Here is a 22,273-nt window from a genome sequence, read left to right as displayed (position 1 = left end):
ATGCTGCAGTCAGTGTAATGATAGTGAAATATCTACTGAACCCTGCCCACTCTTCCAATATAGAAACACATATAAAGTACATAATAAGCATAATTTGCACATACATACAATGCTGGTGTCCATCCCCAGCTCTTGGCAACTTGCTTGACTTGCTGCTAGCCATGACTGGATAATAGTGTTTGAGGCTGCACAGCTATTCCTCCCAAGCCTTAAGAGCTAAAAAGTCAAAGACTATTAATCTGCTTCAAATATAGATCCCAGTTACTAGTTGCTTAAGGCCTGCAAGTTGCCTTTCAAAACTGAGAAGTCTTTGGATTCTTTATAGTGCCATGTGTAAATGACCCCTCAAATAAATCAAGAAGTGATGATACAAAGTAACCTGTTACCGGGGAAAACAAAGCTGATCTACTTAGAACAGGGGTACCCAACGTGGTGTCCATGTCTGCCATGGCACCCGCCAATACCTTTTCTGGTGCCCACCAAGTGTTTTTAGGAAGTGGGTGGCGCCAGTTAGGGTTTTTGCCCAATAGTCTGATTGGCTATGCAGATTTTTAAAAAGATGTTGCTTAGGCCACCACAGCAGAAGAATCTACACTGTGTTACTGAAGTTAAGATGTGGCAGTCATTTTGTGGCTGACTCCACCTCCTGTGGCAGCCATTTTTGGCAGCCATCATGTTGCTATGCCCATCATGCCGTCAGAATTCCAAATGTGCCCACAGGCTCCAAAAGGGTGGGGAGCCTTGATTTAGAGAAAAGGCTGAGGAAAAAATATAAAATTATCTTATACAAAATGTATATAAGGGCCACAAGGGCCAGCTGCAGTCTCTCATACATATGCAAACACACATACTCTAAGATTATTAAGGAACAGGACATGGACATGGTTTTAATAGAACGCCCTGTGGATGTTTTAATAGAGGTACTGTATTCTGAAAAATCAGTCAATTGTTCACTAATACTGGATGTAGATTAAGCAAAAGTTTTAAATCAATGTATCTAATTCTCAACCCGGCCAAATCTGTAGATACTTAAACCCAGAGATTGTAGCCATGAACAGAAAAGACAGATCCTTCCCAGATTTGCAGGAAAAATTGAGATCTAGACCCCCCAAACAATAGAAGCAGCACCTGTAGCTTTAAGAAATAAATGCTCTTGTTGGCTGTTGCTAGGCAACCACAACAGTATGGCCAGCCTTTAAGCCTTGATTTCTGTCAGTAAAAGGCAGGGGAGAGGGCAGGCCCTTTCCAGGGTTGTTTTGGCCTTTGAGGGATGACTCATTGAGACCAGGACCAGTAACCACTGGGTGACTGCTACTTCTTGACTTGCATGACTCACCCAAGCCTGGCTACTTGCTACTGTTCAACAGCTGCCACCCCATAAAAGCCAGTCTGAGTTTCAGACTAGGGACTGGGAGACCCAGGTTTGAGGCCCCACTTGGCCATGGAAGCTCACTTTGGGCCAGTTAAACAATCTCAGCCTAATCTACCTCACAGGATTGTTGTTAGGAATGGAAGAGAGAAGACTGAAGTAAGCTACTTTGGGTCCCCATTATGGAGAAAGGCAGAGTATAAACTAAGTACATAAATAAATACAGCTGAAGATGGTGGGGGCAGATAAAAGTAAATTGGTAGGTGGGTGAGAAAGAGGGAAAGAAGTAGAGAAAGAAGCAGGTAAAGTGAGGGTATGCCAAAATGAGGGAAAGAGGAAATACTGTAGGGAGAGGGATACAGGGGAAAGTGAGGTGTCTTCCAGAAATCCTGCAGGTTTAATACTGCTCAACTGTGTTTGACCTGGTGGCCAGCACAGTGCAACTGAGCAGTAGTTTTCCCAGGCATAGGCTGCCATGGAAGGGAAGGAAGGGAAGCTGAAAACAAGGGGACAGATGAAGGTAGGTTGGCTGGTAGGTGTGAGGGAGAGAAGGAAGAGGTTATAAAGGGAAAGATAAAATAGTGGGAGAGGGGAAAATAAAATGCCCTCTGCAAGTCCTTGCAGGTGCCTACCCTGTTTGGCATTACAATACTATTAATAACAGTATTCAGTTGACCACTGATGAAGACTTGGTTGTTGAAATGTGTCTGTTCAAAGTTCGTGCATTTAGTTATTTTATATACAATCACAGTGTGTGAGATTTTTATATTTGGTTTTGTACATACATTAAATTATATTATTTTAACTACATTGTTCTGTATATTTGTTTCAGACCAGTTGGCCCTTCTAGCCTTTTCATATCTTGTAAATTAGAAAATTTTATTATTCTTCCTCAACATTTTTTGTTTCTCTGATTTTTGGGTTGGTTGCAGGTTCCAGTTTCCTTTTTTTACAGTATTTGAGCTTATTTATTCATGGAATTTGAAGGAGTTACATTCTCATTCAGAGTGTCCAAATGCAAAGTTAATTTGATTGTTTGACTGTTCTATCACAAAATCCAGGAAAAAGTAGGGCAGGCAAACAGTTAAACACTCCATAAATATCCATAAATTTGATTTAATAAGGGGTTTGCTTGTTTTTCAGTAATGAATGCAGGATTGTGAATTTTGTGCCTTGGAATCCATGTTAGTTTTATATATGTATTTAAATGGTTTAACAAATTGCATTGAGTCAGTTGCATTGATTTTTAGTGCAAGCTGCTCTATCTGAAAAGTATAACTAGAAACACCTGCCAGTTTCTTCTCACGCAGTTTACCTGCTCAGCCGTGTCCAAGCACTGTTTCTTTTTACGATGTCCTTTATACCTTGGTATCTGAGCACAAGAATAAAATAATGGCACAAAAATGAAAACAATTTATACGTGGCTTGTATTGCATGAATCTAGACTCTTAAACAACTTATATAAGGAGACAATGTAGATATATCGAAGTTTTGACTGTCTCTGCTTGACCAGTGGAAGATGTTACAATGTATTCTTAAAGGAACTGCCTAGCATTTAAAAGACATCACTGTCTTAAACATACAGCATATATAAAGAGGTGTTAGAGATAGGGACATGGACAGACAAAAAAGTTTCAGGAAGCCTGATGTACAAAATGCTCTTGCAAAGTCAAAGGATTCCTGTTTCACCATATTATACTTTACAACTCAATCAACTTTGCAGCATATTAGTTTCTCTAAGATGGCAGCATTCATATTTGGCAGTGACGCAGCCACCTTACATATGGCTCCAACCACCCCAACTTGGATAGTTTTACTCAGGTACATCTCTGAACCTATTCAGTATGGCGTCATTGTAAAGCTATATGAACTGCAACAACCCTGAAGGATATGGACCCTGTCACCTTAAAATGTTATTAAATTTTATCAGCACATGCAGGGAAACTGCTGAGGGAACATCTTACCAGCCGCTGAATATTCCAACTGCATGTTTGTCTTATAGTATTAAAGTCAGGCCATGGTCAGAGGCATGAGCCAAAGGTCAAGAACCCACCACCACTTAATGAGCTGACCACTGGATTCAGAACCTGTGAATGATTTGACTTGTATTCTTTTTTGTTTATGTTTGGTTTGCTTAATTGTAATGTATTTAAATTAGATATTTTTTTAACAAGTGACAACTGATGATCATTGTTTAAGGTAAACATATTTGTTGCCCTATACCATTATTTGCCTTGTTTTCCTAATAAAACGCTGCTGTATATCTCAACTGTATTTCTCAACAGGAGAATGTGAAACTGTTATATAGCGTGACTTAGCGAATCCTTTCCACATGTTAACTCAGGAATATTTAGTTTATTCTGAAAAACTCAGATCAAAAACTTATGCCAGACCATAGCGATTCAGACTATTTGAACAAAACACTCCTATCACTCACTGTGAGAAGCTATATGCAAACTGGTTTATGCAGTTTCATGTTAAATGCCCTTAATGCTAATGTCACATTCCAATCTCTCACAAGACTGTCTGAACCATATCATCAACAATTCTTACATTTTTTATTTTCAGACTTTTTAGGAGTTTTGTTCAAACACCTTTCAACTTTTTTGCAAAAGTTCAGTGTTTTCTAGCAACCAAATGATGGATTGTATATCCTTTGTTTTGTAAATCAAACCTTCTTTCAATCATGATTTTATGATTTCTTCATAAAAATGTGGCCATTTTATTGTCAGGAAAACATTATTAGCACTTTGGGAAGTCGAATCATTCTTGTGTTCCCAAATGAAGTCTCAGAGCAGTAGAAATGACATTTATATTACTAGCCACAAATATTCAGGGCCCTCAAACTAAAAAATCAAAGGGAAGCCTTTTATCTGATTTTTGAACTTTTCAAATGTACTGCCACCTTGCGTTCAATATTTTCTCACAACAAGCAGCATTAAAAATATTTTATAAAGTACTTAAAATCACAAGGTGCTGTATGAAAGTAAGGCTTACTCTGTAATCCTTGCCTTCAGGCTTACAAAGTATTGATAGTATATTACCAAGATCTTCAAGTTCATCTGAATCACATAAGACTGTTCAGGAACAACAGGAACAACTCACTCAAAGTTCTCTTCCTCCACAAGTCTACAAAGTTTTCTGTGTAATGGCACTTCTGATAAAATGTAGGTAACAGAACCATACACCATCAATCCCAGTAACTGAAATGCACCAATATCAGATCTAACAGGCAACTGCTATGACTAAAATCAAAATGACTTTGGACCATGTCACTTTTAACTTGTACACACTAAAATGTAATGCATGCACAAACTAAGCATTTTTAACAATGAGTACATGATATAGATCTGTCAGGGAGCCAGGATTAGCCACAGTCCCCCGACATGCACATGCCTGCTGACAAATGATTGCTATGGGGCTCCCTCTCGGACTCCCTATGCTCTGGGCACGAAGACGTCTAGCTCAACAGATCCAAGCAGTAGGCATCTGGCTGGCCGCTGCTAGAACAGAATGCTGGACTACATGGACCTTCAGCTTGTTCGGGCTGATCTCCCTTTGTGTCCATTAGCCCTATCTATGTACTAACAAAGAACATGCATATCCCAAGCCCTTTTGCATCTAACCCTGTTAGCTAAACCCTTGCAGAAACACATACATTGCTAATTAAGTTAGCAATCAGTGTTCTTCAAGCTAGTTTATCTATGACATAAAGTACATTAAAACAAGAAAGAAGCTTGTTAATACACTCTGGTTTGAGTCCCATGCTAAATTTCCACTAATGAAAATGGAGGGCAATTCCTCCTCCCTCAGCAGACGTGAAACTCACCCTTCATGCTGATCCTAGGAACCCCCCGTCCCCTAGGAGGAGCATTTCAGGCTTCAGTAGATAAGCAAGACCCATTCCAATAGAAATGACTTTTTCTAGCGGAGATTTATTATGGGATCCAAGCCAACATGTGGTATCTTCACATAGGTCAGTAAAGAGAGAAACAAAAGGGTTATAAAAGAACACACAAAACCACCAATATGTATAATAACAAATAATTAATAAACAAATGCACCCCTCCCCACACACAAACACACACACACTTAAATAAAGAGAGGCATGAGTTGAAATACATTCCTGCTCTTTATTTACAAAATCAAATTTGCTGCTGGAGAGCTTAACAAGTTTTGATTTAGCTAGCACAAACAAACAAAAATTGCATTTCTCAAAGCAAAACATGATACCGATCTTGATGTAATCTGATGCTTTGGACAGGCAGGATCAATCCTGTAAATCTGAAAGCCTCACCTCCTACAACATAGAGCTCACTGACCATGTAACTCAATGAAAATCCCAAACCTGTTTTATGTGCAAATGCATAAAGCTGAGCACAGCTCATCAGGCCTTGATATACTGCTGAATTTATTTATTTAAAACATTTCTGTGCCGCCTTTCCACGCAAACAGGGCCCCCAAAGCAGGCAAAATCAAAATATTTCAACATTACAACAGTATTTAAAATAAAGTGTATATATAATGAAACAATTCAATAAAACATATAAACACACACACACAACACAACCATGGAGGAAGACCAACAACAGTTAGTGAGTGAACACCAAAACAAAAGTTAAAAAGTCTTCACCTAGAGAGAGAGCAAAGTGTCCGGGGGGGGGGGGGGAATTCCAAAGTTTCAGCACCACAACCAAGAACACCCTTTCTTTGGTTGCGACCTGTCTAGCCTCAGATGGCAGAGTCACCCAAATCAGGGTCTCTGAAGATGACCAGAGTGAAGGGGCAGGTTCATATGGGAGTAGGTAGTCCTTCAGGTATGCCTCAAGGCTCATATAGAGCTTCAAAGCTCAACACCAGCACCTTTAATTAAGCCCAGAAACAAATTGAGAGAGAGATGGAACAAAACAAGATGGAACAAGAATGGTCCCTATGACCCATTCTAGTCAATATTCTGGCCAAATCCTTCTTTACCAGCTGTAGCTTCTGGACAGTTTTCAAGGGCAGCCACACATACAGCGCACTATAGCTATCTAATCTCCATGTTAACAAGGCATACACCAAAGTGGCAAGATCTTCCCTGCTCAGGAAGGGCTGCAGCTGGCTTACCAGCCAAAGCTGGTGAAAGGTACCTCTGGGCACTGTTGCCACCTGTTTATCCAACAGCAAGCCCAGGTCCAGCAGCACTCCCAAACTATGAATTTGGCTTTGGCTTGGTGGGTCACAAGCATGCCCAAAATAAACAGAAAGTGTAGTTGATAATGTTCATTTTTTTGTCTGGAATTTCCTTTTAAACAGCCCATAACCCAAGTCACCAGACTGCTTTTTGAACATCAGGGTTGGTGCACTGGGGGCCACCCAAGGCAGCTGCTGGGGGGGGGGGCGCAAAGGTGGTGGCAATGCACTAGTCTGCTTGCCCCACCAGTTGGCAGCACTCCCCCTGCACATGGCCCCATTCCTGTGCCCTCGCCACTCTCTTCAGAAGCCAGAGGAAGATACTCTGTCCCAGCAAGCAGCCCACCCTGGCAGTTTCAAAGACTACCAATTGGAAGCATGTGCTGGGGAAGGTGGCCGTGGTCCTGGGAGGGGGAAGGCCATGCATGGCCAGTGGTGTTCCCACTGGGGGATGCTGGCACCATTGGCAAGTCAGTCACTCCTTACCCGGGCTGATGGCAGGGGAGATCCTCAAACTGCCGGCACGAGCATGTGGATGCTTCTACCACAAGACGTGTGCCTGCACCCACTCAAGGTAGCCCCTTAGGTCCTGCCTCCCAGAAGCCTCTGGTGATAGCTTGGGGTCTTGTACCCTGGCCCAGGGACCCTCCACAATGACCCCTCCAAAGGGAGACAGGAGGCATTACTGCATGGTGATATTGTGGAGCATGGAGCACATAGCAAACAGCTTGGCCACTGCCAGAGGCTGCATGTCTCTGTGGCCCCCTGTGTGGTGGAGGCATTGTAACTGCATTTTCAGCTGGTTGAATGCCTGCCCAATGACCCTGCATGTTTGGAGATGGGCTTGGTTGTAAGCTGTGTATTCTGGTGGGTCATCCTTGGGATACAACGTCAGCATATATGGCAGCAGGGGGTACCCTTGGTCACCTGCAGGAAATGGTATGGGAGGCATCAGGAAAGGTGCCCTTCATTCTTTGCCCACTCAGGCATTCCCACCATACTAACCCAGGAGCCATCCTCTGCCCTCCAGCCAGGCAGTCAACAGGCAGTTCAGGCCAGATGCTGTGAAAATCTGGGTATCATGGATGCTGCCTGGGAACTCGACCATAGGGTCTGCAAAGATGCTCTGGTGGTCACAGGAAGCCTGTACATTCAGGCTGTAGAAGTGGTGATGATTATGGTAGACCTGTGGCTACTCCTGGGGGACAATAAGGGCTATGTGGGTGATGTACAGAGCCCCCATGATGTTGAGGAAGCTGCCAAATGTTGTGAACCCTGCCCTGATGGGCACCAACTCTCTCTCCTCAGTGGGGAACTGCACATGCTCCTGAAGGTGGGCAAGGATGGCATTCCGAAAGTTGTACAGGCAGTGGCTAGCCAAGGACTAGGACACCTCAAGGACCTGTGACACAACCCCCTAAAAGGATCTGGTGGGCAGGAACCTCAGGGAGAGCAAGACCTTCTGCAAGAGGGGATGGCACGGGTAGTGGGACCTTGGCCCTGGAAGGCAGGACCCAGCTCCTTGCCCAGGGCCTGGATGGCGGCTCTGTCTAGGTGAAACCGATCGAGGCAGGTGTTGTCTAACAGATGGAGGGTGCTCATGTAAGCTCGTTACTGGTGGCATGGCACCTCCTGCGCTGTTGCTGTGCCACCCAGATGCAGAGTACTGGTAGCAAGTGAATGTGGCAAACCCCAGCATGGGTGGCAAGGGCCACATTCTTCCATGCTCCTGGTGCCCGCCCTCCTACTACATACTCCCTCTGACAGTGGCTTGGTGCTCGTTGCCTGTGGGCCCCTCCTGTCTGGTGATGGCCATGGCAGGGGCATTGGGGGGCAGGGCAGGAAGGGGGAGATCAGCTCACCTCTACATTCCTATTTGTAGGTGGTATGTCCACTGCCCCACCTAGTGGGGGGGAAAGTCACCACCAGCCTAACTGGACCAAGGTCAAGAAGGCACTGCTGGATGAGTTGGTGGTAGAGCATTCGAGCATTGACCTTGCCACCAGCAGGAGCAGCTCCACCAACCTCCAGGGGCCATGCCTTCTGGCACACTGTGGCAGAACAAGTGCCTCCCCTGGGACATGTTGTCCAGAGATGTTCGCTTTTAAGCACCAGAGCGATTCGTTTGGTCCCACTCAGAAGTGCATCTGGGTCCTCATGGCCAAAAGTGTCTGTGATGGACTGCACTTTTAAAAGCTTAGAAGTGCTGTACAAACAGGTAAAGGACTGTGAAGGGGTAATTTTTCTTCACATAGCCAGAGAGCCTTGAGTGACAGGCTGTTCCAAGAGATCTGATTGGTTAGCATCAGCTGAGCAGAGAAAGGCTTCTGAACTGGATGCTGAGGAGAATTCAGTCTGATTTCAGCCCTACCTGAGGAGTCGAGTACTGACAGTTCAGGAATTCAGCCCTGACTGTGAGCAGTTTAACACAGACAGGAGAACTGGGGGAAAGTTGGCAAGGAAGTTTGGGAAGTAGGCGAAAACTCCCATTTGGGCCAAGGAAAGTAGACAGATCTTCTAAAGAGAGAAGAAAATTTACTACCTAGTCAAACAGGGAGTTAGCACTGAAGAGTGCGAAGATCCCTAGTGTGGTGTGGTTAGAAACTGACTTAAGTCAATCAAAAACTTGACGAGTACTGGTGTTTCAAGAGAAGGGGTTTGGGTACTGGAAAAAACGTACCAGCCTTCTGAAAACCAAACGAATCAGAGAATACTTTTAAAAGATGTACTGGAGTGTTTGGGAAAACAGTGGAACAAAAGCTTCTTAACATAAAGATTTATGTCACTGTGAAAAGCCTAAAAAACTCTCATTAGCCTCAAACAAGAATGTGCATGTACTGGTTTTACCTCAGAAATTTCAACCCCTGATTTTACCTGACCTTTCTCCTCTATGTTAAATAAAATATTTTGCTATTTTTGAATTGCAAAATGCCTCAAATGCCATTGAAGTTGTTTAAGTTAAAGTGAGTTCCTGATCCTTCCCTCAGGTTCCTGGGCTGAGCTAACAGCCAAAATATCATACTGTGACACGGTGGGACAGCCAGAGTTCTTCAGCAATGAAGAACACATTACTAGGGTGTCAGTAAAAAGAAAGAAAAATGGAGGGAAAACTTTGCCTCTGAGGGAGGGAGGTGAACAGGGCAGACATAGTGTCCCATACAAGCAGGTAGTGGAAGAGGGTTTGCCCAGAGGAGAGGCTGTCATGCAGGCGGTGATCCCCCCCATGGTGGTAGGTGGCCATGGCACTGAGGTGCTGTGTTGTAAGTGTCATGGGCCCCAATACCACCTGGTCCCAGCTGTGGGGGCCGGGACCTACCACCCGCTGCCTTCTACCACCCTGCAGTGTCTTGTCAATTTCCACCCACCCCACAGGTGACTTGCAGGGCAGGGATGTTGCCACAGGGTTGTCCTCTGAATTCACCATGGTAGGCCAAGGATGCAGCAGCAGCCAGGGCAGCCATGGACTGCCCTGACCCCACAGAGGAGAGGGACTTCACCATCATCTTGCCCCAGTCTCTGCAGCCAGGGTGATCTCAGGACCTTGCGCCAAGGGCCCCGGTCCCATGTGTGTAGCCAGGAGATGGAACTGAGTGGTGGGGAGGAGAACAAAGGTGGCCAGGTTCCCAGGATGGCAGCCAAGGTAGGTGAGGCACTTCCAGGGGAGAGGTGCAAGGGCACCAGCTGCCACCTGGGAGCTCCTCTAGACTGACTGCTGTGTTCTCCCCCTGTGCCTAGGCCCCTATTCCCTGATGTTCAGTGCTGATGTTGTAGACCACCTATGTGGCCTAACCCCAAGGAGGCACTCAGAAATGGCAGCCTCCGTGGTCCTGCGGTCGCTGGGCATCACAGAGTTCATGGGCCCGGCTGCTCAAGGAGAGGTGAAACAGAGGACAGACCTGACATCTTCAGATGGCAGTGGCCCTGCCCTGCCAGACAGGTGTGGCAGTGGCAAGGGAGTTCCCCCTGGGGCAGGTGTTGTGGCTGCTGGTGCCCTGGAGGATGGGGGATTCTGGCCCCTTGCCAGGTCCCCAGGCATAGGGCTCTTGGCCAGCACAGCCCATTCCACTCACCTTTTCCTCCATGTGGACAGCAATTGACCATGAGTGGCTGGAGAGCAACTGTGAGTGGCTGGAAGCCTTTTCCAGGGGGCAGCAATGGATGGAGCAGCTGACAGCATCTGTGACGTCAGCTGCCGGGCACCTGGAGGGCCTTCTTGCCATTGTGAGGGACATGGCCACATCAAGCAGCTGCTGGGGGACCTCTCAAAAGTTATCCAGCCCCCCTGCACCCTCTCCTGCTTGCCCTCCAGCAGGGGTTGCTATGGGGACACCCTCAGCATTGTGGGTGCCCTCCTGGACAGCATGGCCACCTGTGAGCAGAGGCCTTGTCCATCATGTCCCTTGGGGTCCCTGTGCACTCTGTATGCAGAGCAACACTGTGGTGTCCCTGTGGTGTGGGTGGTTAGTGCCCCCCCCTGCACTGACAGGTGGCCAGGGTTTCTGACAGGAGCTGGTCTCTTTAAGGACTTTGTGCACTGCAGGGCTCCTGTTCCCTCCACCCCCTGCCAGTGACAGATGCTTGACTCAGCCCCCTCAACTCATGGCTCCCATTGGTCCTGCCTGCTCTGTCTATCATGCCACCCTGCCTAGCAGCAATGTGGCGATGGAACCCTGCAGCAGAAATGCCACAGACACCACTGTAGCAGTGCTTGCCAATGCTGTCAGAGCACTTTTTCTTCCCATTCAGCCACTGCATAACTTTACCCTTAGGGAAATGACTAGTGGCACCACTGTTATGTCTGCATTGCACAACAGAGGATTGCTCTGTTCATACTTTTTATTTATGGTTTTCACAACCAGAGTCATAAACAGCAAACCCTCCCCCCCAAAAAAGGAGAGTCTAAAAGTTACTACAAAAGTGATCATGTAACTTAACAGCTGCCAGAAATTTTGCCACACACATAATTGTTTATCTTTATCTGTTAATGCTTTCATCTCTGAACTGTTTTAAAACTGCAGCATCATTCTTGTTCAATCCAGCCTATCTGAAATTTACAATCATGATTGCATTTCATTAACCTATCCTCAAAAGCCTTACTTTCCTCTTTAAAAGAAGAACTATGATTTGACGAAACTCTCCTAATTACACAGCACACCTTTGGAACAAATGCTTTTGAGGATAAAGTTGATACAACATAGCATTACGGATTGTACCTAGAATATGTCACTACAACACATTTTCCAAAATCAAATCCACAGTGTGCAATGGTACACCAAAGCAAAGTTTCAAGTTACATTAAAAACAGAACAACCTAATCATAGTAAATTCTAACAAAAACTTTGATGCAGTGCACAGTTCTGACCTCTAGTACATTGTTTTGTGGCTGCTGCTAAGTCACTAAAAGATATTTTCCCTATGCTGTTACAAAACTAAAGATCTGACAGTCAAGCAGTAAAAGATTCTGAAAGTTTCAAACTGGAAAATTTAAAACATTTTTTCACTAATTATGTTTATTTTTTCTGTAGTTCTGACTCACCTTACTTGGCAATGGGGGTAAGTTAAGCCTTCCATCTGATGATTTTGGAGGAGAATGTACAATGCCAGATATTATGGGAACTACCTAAATCAAAGTTCCAGAAAAGAAAAATTTGAACTGCTTTATTAGAGCATAAAACAATAAGAGTAGATACTCTCCCCTCAAATGCAGTCTTAAGTCAATGCTTTACAAATATTACTCAATAATGTATTTGCCTTCCAAAGTTTATTCAAAGTATCTATAAGATATACATTTAAAGAAACTAAATTAAATGCTACAAACAGGGGACCCATGGGATCCCATCCCCCTTCCTTTGCTTGCTTGCCTGCAGTGCTACTGCTTCTGCCAGCCCGGCTCAAGTATCAGCAGCAGCTTGGGCTACTACTCCAACACACCCCCACACACTGGCAGAAGCGCCACAGAGATCCATGGAAACATTCATGGGAGAGAGAGAATTTCACTTGTCCTCCCCTTCACCCCCTGCCCAACCCTAGCCACTTTGCTCACCTACCTGTTCTCCTCCCCGGCACGCTGCCTGCCTGCCCATTTCCCTTCCCAGTGTTCTACAGGAAGATGGGGGGCAGCAACTCCTGCTCTCCCATCCCTTCCTGCACCCACCTGACTATCTGCCTATCTGGTTCATGCAGTGGCCACTCTCCCTCCCCCGTCTTCCACTTGTATCATTTGCATAGACAATGCTCCTCTGTTTTGGGTGATTCACACCCTACCAAAATTAACCTTTCATGTATTTCTGCAAACCTTGGGATTACTCTAGGTTGTTGAAGTATCTCTTCTGGCCCCAATCTGCAGATTTCAATATAACTAATACTTAAATATATATCTATATATCTAATAGCCAAGGGTCCCTCTGTGTGTGGATATTTATTTCCGCAGAACAAGGGCACCTGGAGGCTAAAGAGGTTTTTCTGCACAGTTGGAGTACTCTCCAGGGTTGCAGAAAAATGGAAAAAGTTAAAAAAAAAATACACGGGGGGTTAACCCCCCAAAAAAATTAAAAAAAAACCTGAATTTTCTGCACTTGCGCAGTCCGAACTCGTGGTTCCTCGCATCAGACTTGGAGCTTCGCTCAGTGGCTGGCCTCCCCGCAGCCAGCAAGACAGCCTTGGGGTAATGGGGCAGGGGATGCCGACGTTGCCGGGTCCTTCCCAGGCTGCTGGTCTCCCCACCGCTAGCAGGGCAGCCCTGGACCCACGGGGCAGAGGATGCCGCCGCCAGATCCCTCCCAGTTGAGTGGCCTCCCCACTGCCAGAAAAACGATGAAGCTGCAGAAAAGGATGCCGTGTGTATGTGGGGGGGGGCAGACTGAGAAGGGGTGGGGGAAAGAGGACATTGTCTGAGAAGAACTGGAGTAAGAGATGGGTGAGACATACAAGTGGTGAGTGGAGAAAGGGGGTGAGAAAGAATTCCTAGAGAAGGGGGTAGGGAGGAAAGCTAACATAGAAGGGGTGAGAAGGGGAGGTGAGGGAAGATTGATAGATAAGGGGTGGGTGCAGAAAGACAGGAGAGAACTTTGATAGAGAAGGGGGGAGACGGAAGCAAAGGTGCGGGAAATGCCCCCTCACCACAAGTTTCTTGCGGGTCTCCTCTTGTATGTGTATATATATATATATACATATATATGCATTTTACAATCCTTACGTCTCCACTATTAGAAGCTCCTTTCTTCTGCTGACATCTTCTCACTACTTCCAGTAGTAAGGGCCCATCTACTGTACCTTCAGCTTCAATAATTCCCAAGTGTTGAGCTAAACTTTCTCGAGCTTCAAGCCCATTTAACTACAAAAAAGAAGAAGCAGAAGAAGCAGCAGCACCTCAAGCTGTCAACGCATTATGCAGACTTCCAAAATTCTATTTCCACCTACGTACACGTAAAATCATGTGACATATTTCTTCAAATTGAAGTTATTTTAGGACTTCATATTTTATAATTGTGTTTTTGTCCATTCCTACTGAATTGTTTTTAACTCCATTATAAGTAGTATACTAACAATTCTCAAGCCTTAGCAATCCGAGGACTCAAGACTTAGCAATCCGAGGACTTTTCATTACATTTTGTTCACAAACCTCAAAGCTCTCCCTTCCCTTGTTGGTGCAAGCTATGCATGTCCCATAGAGACCCTTGTCCCCAGGACAAACAATAACAACTGTATTAGCTACACAGTGTGTTCTATATGATCCCTCCACAAATATTAAAAGCATTTATTTGGTTTTCACAACAAAAACTGGTATGCAGTGGGGCAGTCCAAGAGTTGGGCAAAACTATATTGTACAGTTACTACCTTGCTTTCAAGAAATCTGAAACCTCAGCAAACATCACTACATAGATGCACTGTAAAAAGCAAAAGAAGGGGTCCCCCACTCCACACACACCCCTTAAAATTCTCAGTGATAGCTTCCACCACTGTGGCACTTTGATATCTTGGGTCACTGAAATACTATACATAAAGCACTGTGGATGTGAATGCAAATGTACTCCAGAGTTTAATGACACTGAATAAACCCAAAGCAAATTATTTAGTTGCTACAGATTCTATTAAACCAATACTGCATTTGATTACAATATTCAAAATAAAAATGAAGTATACTTACTGTGCTTGATTCAGGCTGAAAGACAGCCAGGGTAAAATCAAGATTGAAAAACTGAAGGAATTCAGTGACAAGACCGGCCACTAATCGACCTGGAAAAACAAATAAACAATGTTAAACATCCTATACCACATATTATATACAAAATTTGGATAGCATAATTTAGCCAACAAAACAAATTTTGGTTAAAAGTTTATACAAGCGTGATTTATTTATTTATTTATTTTACCCCACCCATCTCCCAGAATGGGACTCAGGGAGCTAACAACAGCGCAGTAACTACAATAAAGCCATAATTTCAATAAAATCCAATTAAAACTCAGTACACAGCTTTTACATTAAAAAAAATCAACAGCGTTGTTGGTAGAGTCCACCAGAATTACATTAGTGGAATGCCTGGTAGAATAATCCTGTCTTACGTGCCCTGAGGAATGCAGACCAGTCCCACAGGGTACAAGTGTCCACAGATAAAGCATTCTACAAAGTCAGGACCATGATGGAAAAAGTTCACGCCCTTGTTGCATTCAAATGAGCGAACTGAGGGCCAGGCACCACCAAAAGCCCATGTGCAGCTGAACGAAGACACCATGGCAGATCATAATGGGAGAGGCAGTCCTTTATGTATGATGGTCCCAGACTGTTCAGGGCTTTAAAGGTCAATACCAGCATTTTGAATTCACCCTGGAAATCAAATGAAAGCCAGTGCAGCAAAATGGGCTGGATGTGCACAAGCCATGGTGAATCAGTCAACCGCCTGGCAGCTCTATTCTGGACAACCTGAAGTTTCTGAGCCGCTTTAAAGGACAGCTCTGCAGTAATCTAGTCTGGAGGTGACTGCCGCATAAATTGCTGTGGCAAGGTCAGACCTGGACAAGTAGGGGAACAACAGACAGGCCTGGTGGAGACAGAAAAAAGCCTGTTTCACCACAGAGGACACCTTGCCTGTCCAAGGTAAGCAAAGCACCCAACCAGACCTTCAAACTCCTCACCAAGTCCACTGGAATAAGTTGGACACCATTCAGTGTAGGCAGCCATAAATCACTCATTGGCCTAGCCCTCCCCAGCCATAAGATTTCTGTCTTATTTGGGTTCTGCTTCAGCCAGCTCTGCCTCAACCACCCAACCGATGCATCCAGACACCCAGTCAGAGCTGAGAGGCCCATCTTTGGCTGTTTATTCAGCATTTTTTTTTCAGCAGGAGGAAGAGCTCGGAGTCATCTGTGTAGTGATGGCACCTGATAGCAAACCTCCTGACAAGCTCCAGTAGAGGGTGCAGTGTTTAGTTCTCGTGGCCCTTTCTTACATGCCCAGGGAAATGCTGATTGCTACTTTGGGGTCAGGAAGCAATTTTCTCCTGGCCAAAAAAGAACCAGACATTGGCAAAAGAACATGTGGACATGCCTATATATTGTAATCCACAGGGGCAGATAGAGATGTACACAATATTTTTGGATGAACATGTCGCAAAAAAAGGGCATTTGATTTTTGAGGATTGATCTTTAATAGTGAAACCTAGGGTTTTTTAATAATATTATTCTCTTCGTTATAACAACCCTGTGAGGTACAGTACTACAGTTTCTATTTTATATATGGGCAAATCACACTGTTTCCCAAGAACTCCACACAGTAAATCTTTGGCAGAAGTGAGATTTGAGCTCTATTTCCAAGGTCCAAGTATAGCTCTTAATTCATTAGTTCTCAAACAACAGGAAAAAGCTTACCATCTTTTGTGTTTAAAAACTTTTTCAAACTTTCATTTACCAGAGGAGTTTTGTTCTGCAAAAAGATAAAAATAATTAAAGATTTCCATTATTGGAAAGCAATAAAACTGCTTCACATCTAATCCCTCAACAGATTTAACATCTCATTAATCTAAAACTGTTCACATATGTATCTTTGTCTTTAAGCCATACCTACAACAAACACTACCAGAATGCAGCAAGATTAAAAGGAAATACCAACACTCTTGTTTTCTGTTTTACTGTACATCTGCTGAAATAATGGTTCTGAAAGCACATGAATCTGCCTTATACTGAGCCTGATCATAAGTCAATCAAAATCCATACTGTCTTCTCTGACTGGCAGCAGTTCTCCAGAGTCTCAGGTCTTCCACATTCAATATTACTTGATAATTGTTTAGCAAGATGCTGTGGACAGAATCTGGTACCCTCTGTAAACCAAACAGATGCTTTAACACTGAGCTCGACTCCTTAGACAGCAAGAAGGGGCTAGTTTTTACCCATAGTACAGGGCTGATGGATGCCCTTCCTACTTTGAGATAATGGCTAGAGAAATAACACAGTTTTCTTTCTAGAACTTTTTGCTTCCCTCAGAGCCTTCACGTATGAAGAAAACACAAAGTCTTCCCTCCCTTTCAAATTATTTTATCAACCCCAGACTTGGGATAATAGTAAGCACCTCAAAGAAATAAGGTCCTTGAATCTCTGTTCTAACACATAAATCTGCACCAAGCCCAAAGTAATAGTAATCTGCATTACAAGTATTATCGGAGGAAGGCAGGAAGCAGATCCATTTATGAAAAAATCTTTGCTCTTAGCAGCACTGGCAGAAAGACCTTGAAGAATGGGGAGGTGCCATACACCAATTTCTGTGTGTGTTGGTGATCTGTAGACTTTTTACAGGATTTTGTAAGCTGCCCTGAAAGCTGTATATGGTAGAAACGCAGTGTGAAAATATGTGAAATAAAATAACAATGAAAAGTTCATTATTTGAGCTTCTTACCTCTACTTTTTCTTGCTCTTCTAATGCTAAAAATACAGCTGCTCGCAATTCAGCCTGTAATTGAGAAACACTGTTTACACACAGCAGCACAAGATATCAAGCAGCTATTACGACCATTATGGGAACTGGAAAAAGCCCACTGGCCATGTACAAGCTGCTGGTGGGGAAATTGAGGCTACAGTGCCTGGTTTGGCTGCAGCATTGCCACTGGCAGGTAAGGTGGCTGCCACTGCCTGGATGAGTCACTGAGCAGCTGCCTGGCCACACTTGCTGCTCCTTCCTGGCCCTGCAGAACTGCAGCAGCCAGCTTGGATGATCATCATGATTCCATCCTTCACTGGAATGTTCTGTACCTATTTGTTCTTTCTGGGGTAGGTCATTGATTTGTACAGTTATACTACACAGGGAAGAACCCCAAGTCTGTTCTGAGAACCTTACTCTGTCAGCATTATATGATAGATGAGCAGGAGACACTCTTAGAGAGAACTGGATATGCAAAATTACTAAATAATCTATGACTGCGGTCACACGGAACAGAAGCCACACAAGTGAGACGGAAAACAGGCGGAGTTTCCGGGCGCGATCTCACCAGCACATCTGGGAAGCGTAGCACTCCCGTGGCTCAACCGAGGCTTCCAGCCGAAACTGCGTGGCAAAAAACTAGTACCTCGGAGGTACTAGTTTCCGGAAACTGCGGGGCATGGGCGGGCGTCTGATCGCGTTTCCGGTGGCATCCGGCGCCCGCCCATGTCCCCTTGCAAATAAGGTGGGGTTTTTTTGTCCAAGTCTCTGTGGATGCGCACACGCACCCAATGGAGCATGCGCATTTGTCGTGTACACACACACAAAAAAGTTTGCCGCGGCGCGCGCTTCTTCGTTGCGCGCCGGCTTGTCCTGTGATCAGCACCTCTCCCTTGCCATGGAACCTCCACGGTACCTCCACGGGAGGTCTGATCGCGTAACAGCGCAGTAGTTTGCCCCAGGGCAAACAGCCACGCTTCTCCCCCGCAGTTTCCTGCCCGTGTGACCGGGGCCTATATAGCACATCACTGTGGTTAAATCACAGAACACAATTAGTGATAACACAACTCCTAACAATTCAGCTGCAGTTTAATTTGCTTGGTGTTCAAGCCAACCTATGGCAAAAAAAAGGGGGTCAGTTTATTTTCACATTCACCTTTGTGGGACAGAAACTCTGTCCCTGATTGTGTTTGCCCAGGCCAATTTGAGAAAACACACAAAAGCAAGCAGTCCTGTAGAGCAGAATTTAAACTAAAATAAAACTTTATTAATAAAGGAGGGAAGCACGGGCTCAACAAGATTTTGAATCCCACAGCTCTCCCTAAGGTTACAATGGGAGACATAGGGTTTTATACTTCACATTACATCAGAGAAATAAAACAGAATTATTGGTTCCATCAAGCATTGTCAAATTCCATCACCTATTTCCCATTGGGTTAAGACCTGGAGGCGGGGGTTGTTCCCAGGCAGAGTTCTTTTTTTTCCTATCAGAACAATACACTTTTCTTTCAGAAACTATGAAGCTGCATGTTGTATCTATATAACTGATATGGTTACAGAGTGCTTACTGTTCTTCATTCTAGCTAGGTTAACTGACATCAGAAACATGTGCAGTTGTAGCTGGCCAGAATGAGCAAGGTCATGGGTACCATAACTGTGTATCAGCATTTCAGTCTTCTTCCCAGCATGCATTCAAACAACAGTCACAAATGAACCAAAGTTAATACCTGAATACATTCATGATGTTAGAATCATGTGTATTATGGAAGTGCTAAGTATACCTACTAAGTTAAACCTGTTAGGCAGTGGCAGAGTACAAAGTGGTTCATAAAATATGCGTACAACACCTTCCAGGTTACTGAGACTTTTCTAAAAGGGATTTCATCCAATATTCATATTTTCACAGCCGACCAGACAAAGTTCCAGAGATGCTAAACTGACCACTTATGTATGCTCTGAAAGAAGGAACCGACTGGGAATACTTCAGAAGACAGAATTTATACTCCCTTGTGCTTGCCATATGGCCAGTTTAGCGGTTTTAGCAATTAAAGTGAAATACACATTTGGTTTCCAGTGTGAAGCAACGATCCATGAACTCTCCCTAACAGTTTTTGTATTAGGCGCTGTGCGTTTGTAACGCCCCCACCCCACACAGTTGGCTACGAAAAAAGGTGGTCATATTGTAACGAATTGGCAATTATTCTCCTTCCAAAAAGTGCACTGACTCTCTGACAAGACCCATTTATTGCGCCGGCACAGCCTGGCTACAAATCCCAAGGACAAGCACGTGTAACGCCCTTCCAGAAATGCGGCCCGGGAGCAACAAGGAACCCCCCCCCCCTCCGTCGCTAACGGGTCCACCCACGCGCCCTGAGAGGTAGATCGCGCGCGCCGCTGAAGCGCTGAGCGGAATGACAGTTGGAGGACCGTTAAGTGTCGCCTGGTTCCCCCCGAGGGCCGCTCCACCACGACCACACGCCCCTTCCGGCGTCATCTGAGGGCACAGACCGAGTCTTTGCGAACCCACCTCCACCTCTTCACAAACACAAATTCTTCCCCGGACCCTCCGCACCTTTATTTTATTTAGCACCCCGCTGGACTCCAGCGTCTGCACGAGGAGATCCCTCAGCTCTGTGTCTTCCTCGGTCCCTGCCGCCATCTTTATTCACCCTGACAACCGCCTAAACTGAGCTGGCGATGGGTCGCGCCTCGCAGATTCGCCGCTGTTAAATACGGAAAGGCCTTTGCTTGGGAAGGCTGACGCTCAACCGTCTTAGTGCTGGACTCGCCACTCTGCTTGGAAACAAGAGCCACATAAGCAGTCCTAGGGCCCGCGCTTGGAGGCGCGCAGAATGTGCGAATGCGAACCGACGAACAGCGATTCAACTCTACGATTGGCTGGCGGGAACAAGAGGCGGGAGGTTTAGAAGGAGGTTATCTGTCTTTCATGCCCTCATGCGTTTTATTTGTACTGAAGTGGTCTCTGCCTTGCATGGCAGATTATTTCTGAGCGTTTCTCCGAGGGAAGAGGAACATAGGTGTGTGATGGTCATGCAAAAAACAAGAAGGGCCATTTTATTTGATTTCTTTTTTGTAATAATAGGTTAGAATAGTAGATTGCAATATAACCTAATGAATAGTAGAAACTGGAATGTATTTCTCTGGTCGGAGGACAGGGGAGATAAATCTGCACAGCCAATCAGCCCACTTCGAAAAAGAAGATGCTGTAAAGTCGCCTCCATACTTGAGAGGAGATGGATGGCAGGGAATTACTCTCAGCATCCCACAATTAAGGATACATCAATCAACAATTAAGGATTATTTCCTTCACTGTTTTCCCCCCAGAACTGAACCCAAACAAATGGTAACCATATAAACTATAAGCTTATTATCCCTGTTTGATCCTTGAATCTGTTAAACATCTTCATTATGCTGTATGATAATTTACTGCTCACCCTCTACCCATATGTATGGACTAGTAATTTCCATTTTTGTTTCTGTCTTTGACTTGACTAATTGGCCCTTCCTGGCAACTAACACCCCCCACACACACACACACATCCTGTCTCTTCCTACATGTAGTGGTTGAGGAAATTCTGTTCCACTGTATCTGAAGAAGTGTTCTTGCACACAAAAGCTTATATCTTGAATAAACCTTTGTTGGTCTTAAAGGTGCCACTGGGCTCAAACCCAACTCCTGGAGATCTGTCTGCCCCAGAGGCACTCCCCACATGTTCTGTCCCTTTAATAGAGGCTTCATGGAAAGCTGACAGGAATAAAATTGATTCATTTCAAATGTGGTGTTGGTTGGAGGAGAGTTTTGCTGATACCTTAGTGTTGGGATTCTGAGATTCAATATCGATGGTCGTTTTGCAAACACAAGAGCCACATTAGTAAAAGAAAAAATATCTTTACTACAAAACAAAATAAAGCATGGGTAAGGTACTTTGGATAAAAGAAATACAATGAAAAGGTTACATACTTGCAGTTACTTTCAGTACTAAAATGCTAACAGCTACATCTTTCTATCTGTGTTGGCTTCTAGAGGGGAGCTTTCTGTCTGGTTCACACAAAGAGCCATAAACCTTGTGAATACATGAATGCTAGATCAAAGCATTTCCACAAACAAGTTGTTAGTTGACCAATACAAAGGTTACAGGTCACTTCATTAGGCTAAACAACTCCCACAAACTTTCCCGCGGTAGAATACATTATGTAACGTAACATCCTGTTTCCTAACAAACAACACTTAACTCTGTAATGATTGAAGTGTAAGCAACTTGAAACTCCAACACTTAGACCACCAAAAAGACAAATAAGTGGGTTCTAGAGAGCCAGTTTGGTGTAGTGGTTAGGAGCATGGACTCTAGGAGAACCAGGTTTGATTCCCCACTCCTTCACAGGAAGCTGCTGGTATGACCTTGGGTCAGTCATAAGTTCTTTCAGAGCTGTTCTCTCAAGGGCAGTTTGTAGAAGAGCTCTCTCTCAGCCCCACCTACCTCACAGGGTGTCTGTTGTTTGGAGGGGAAAGGGATTGTAAACTGCTCTGAAACTCCTTTGGGTAGTGAAGGGTGGGGTATAAATTCAAGCTCTTCTAGATCAGATCAACCCTGAAGACCCAATATGAGATGGATTGACTAAATAAAAGAAGCCACAGCCTTCAGTTTGCAAGGCCTGATCAAGGCTGTTAATGATAGGATGTTTAATTAGTTCTTAGGGTTGCTATATGTTGGAAGTGACTTGATGGCACGTAACACATACAATAGGTTGTTAATTACTGTATGATGTTTACTTCCATGCAAAGCTTTAACTGGCCATTTTCA

The 22,273-nt window shown here is 44.6% G+C and overlaps 1 protein-coding gene across 3 annotated transcripts in view; it reads right to left on the bottom strand.

Moving 5' to 3' along the window:
* The window catches only part of FGFR1OP (FGFR1 oncogene partner), a 33,887-nt gene extending 13,658 nt beyond the window's left edge, over positions 1-20,229 (bottom strand). For 2 of the 3 annotated variants that reach the window (XM_015422169.1, XM_015422171.1), the window contains exons 1-7: positions 20,023-20,229; positions 17,430-17,483; positions 16,409-16,463; positions 14,691-14,779; positions 13,740-13,877; positions 12,081-12,164; positions 2,685-2,741 (exon numbers count right to left, since the gene is read on the bottom strand). In XM_015422169.1, the coding sequence (XP_015277655.1) occupies positions 2,685-2,741; positions 12,081-12,164; positions 13,740-13,877; positions 14,691-14,779; positions 16,409-16,463; positions 17,430-17,483; positions 20,023-20,109 (564 nt within the window). In that variant the 5' untranslated portion in view covers positions 20,110-20,229. The remainder of the gene's footprint in view (positions 1-2,684; positions 2,742-12,080; positions 12,165-13,739; positions 13,878-14,690; positions 14,780-16,408; positions 16,464-17,429; positions 17,484-20,022) is intronic. The other variant, XM_015422170.1, reaches the window with a different exon arrangement.
* Positions 20,230-22,273: the final 2,044 nt, after the last annotated feature.

The sequence above is a fragment of the Gekko japonicus genome, unplaced genomic scaffold, assembly GCF_001447785.1.
Source record: "Gekko japonicus isolate JY-2015 unplaced genomic scaffold, Gekko_japonicus_V1.1 scaffold347, whole genome shotgun sequence".
Taxonomy (NCBI): domain Eukaryota; kingdom Metazoa; phylum Chordata; class Lepidosauria; order Squamata; family Gekkonidae; genus Gekko; species Gekko japonicus.
This window is presented reverse-complemented; position numbering and strand designations above follow the sequence as displayed.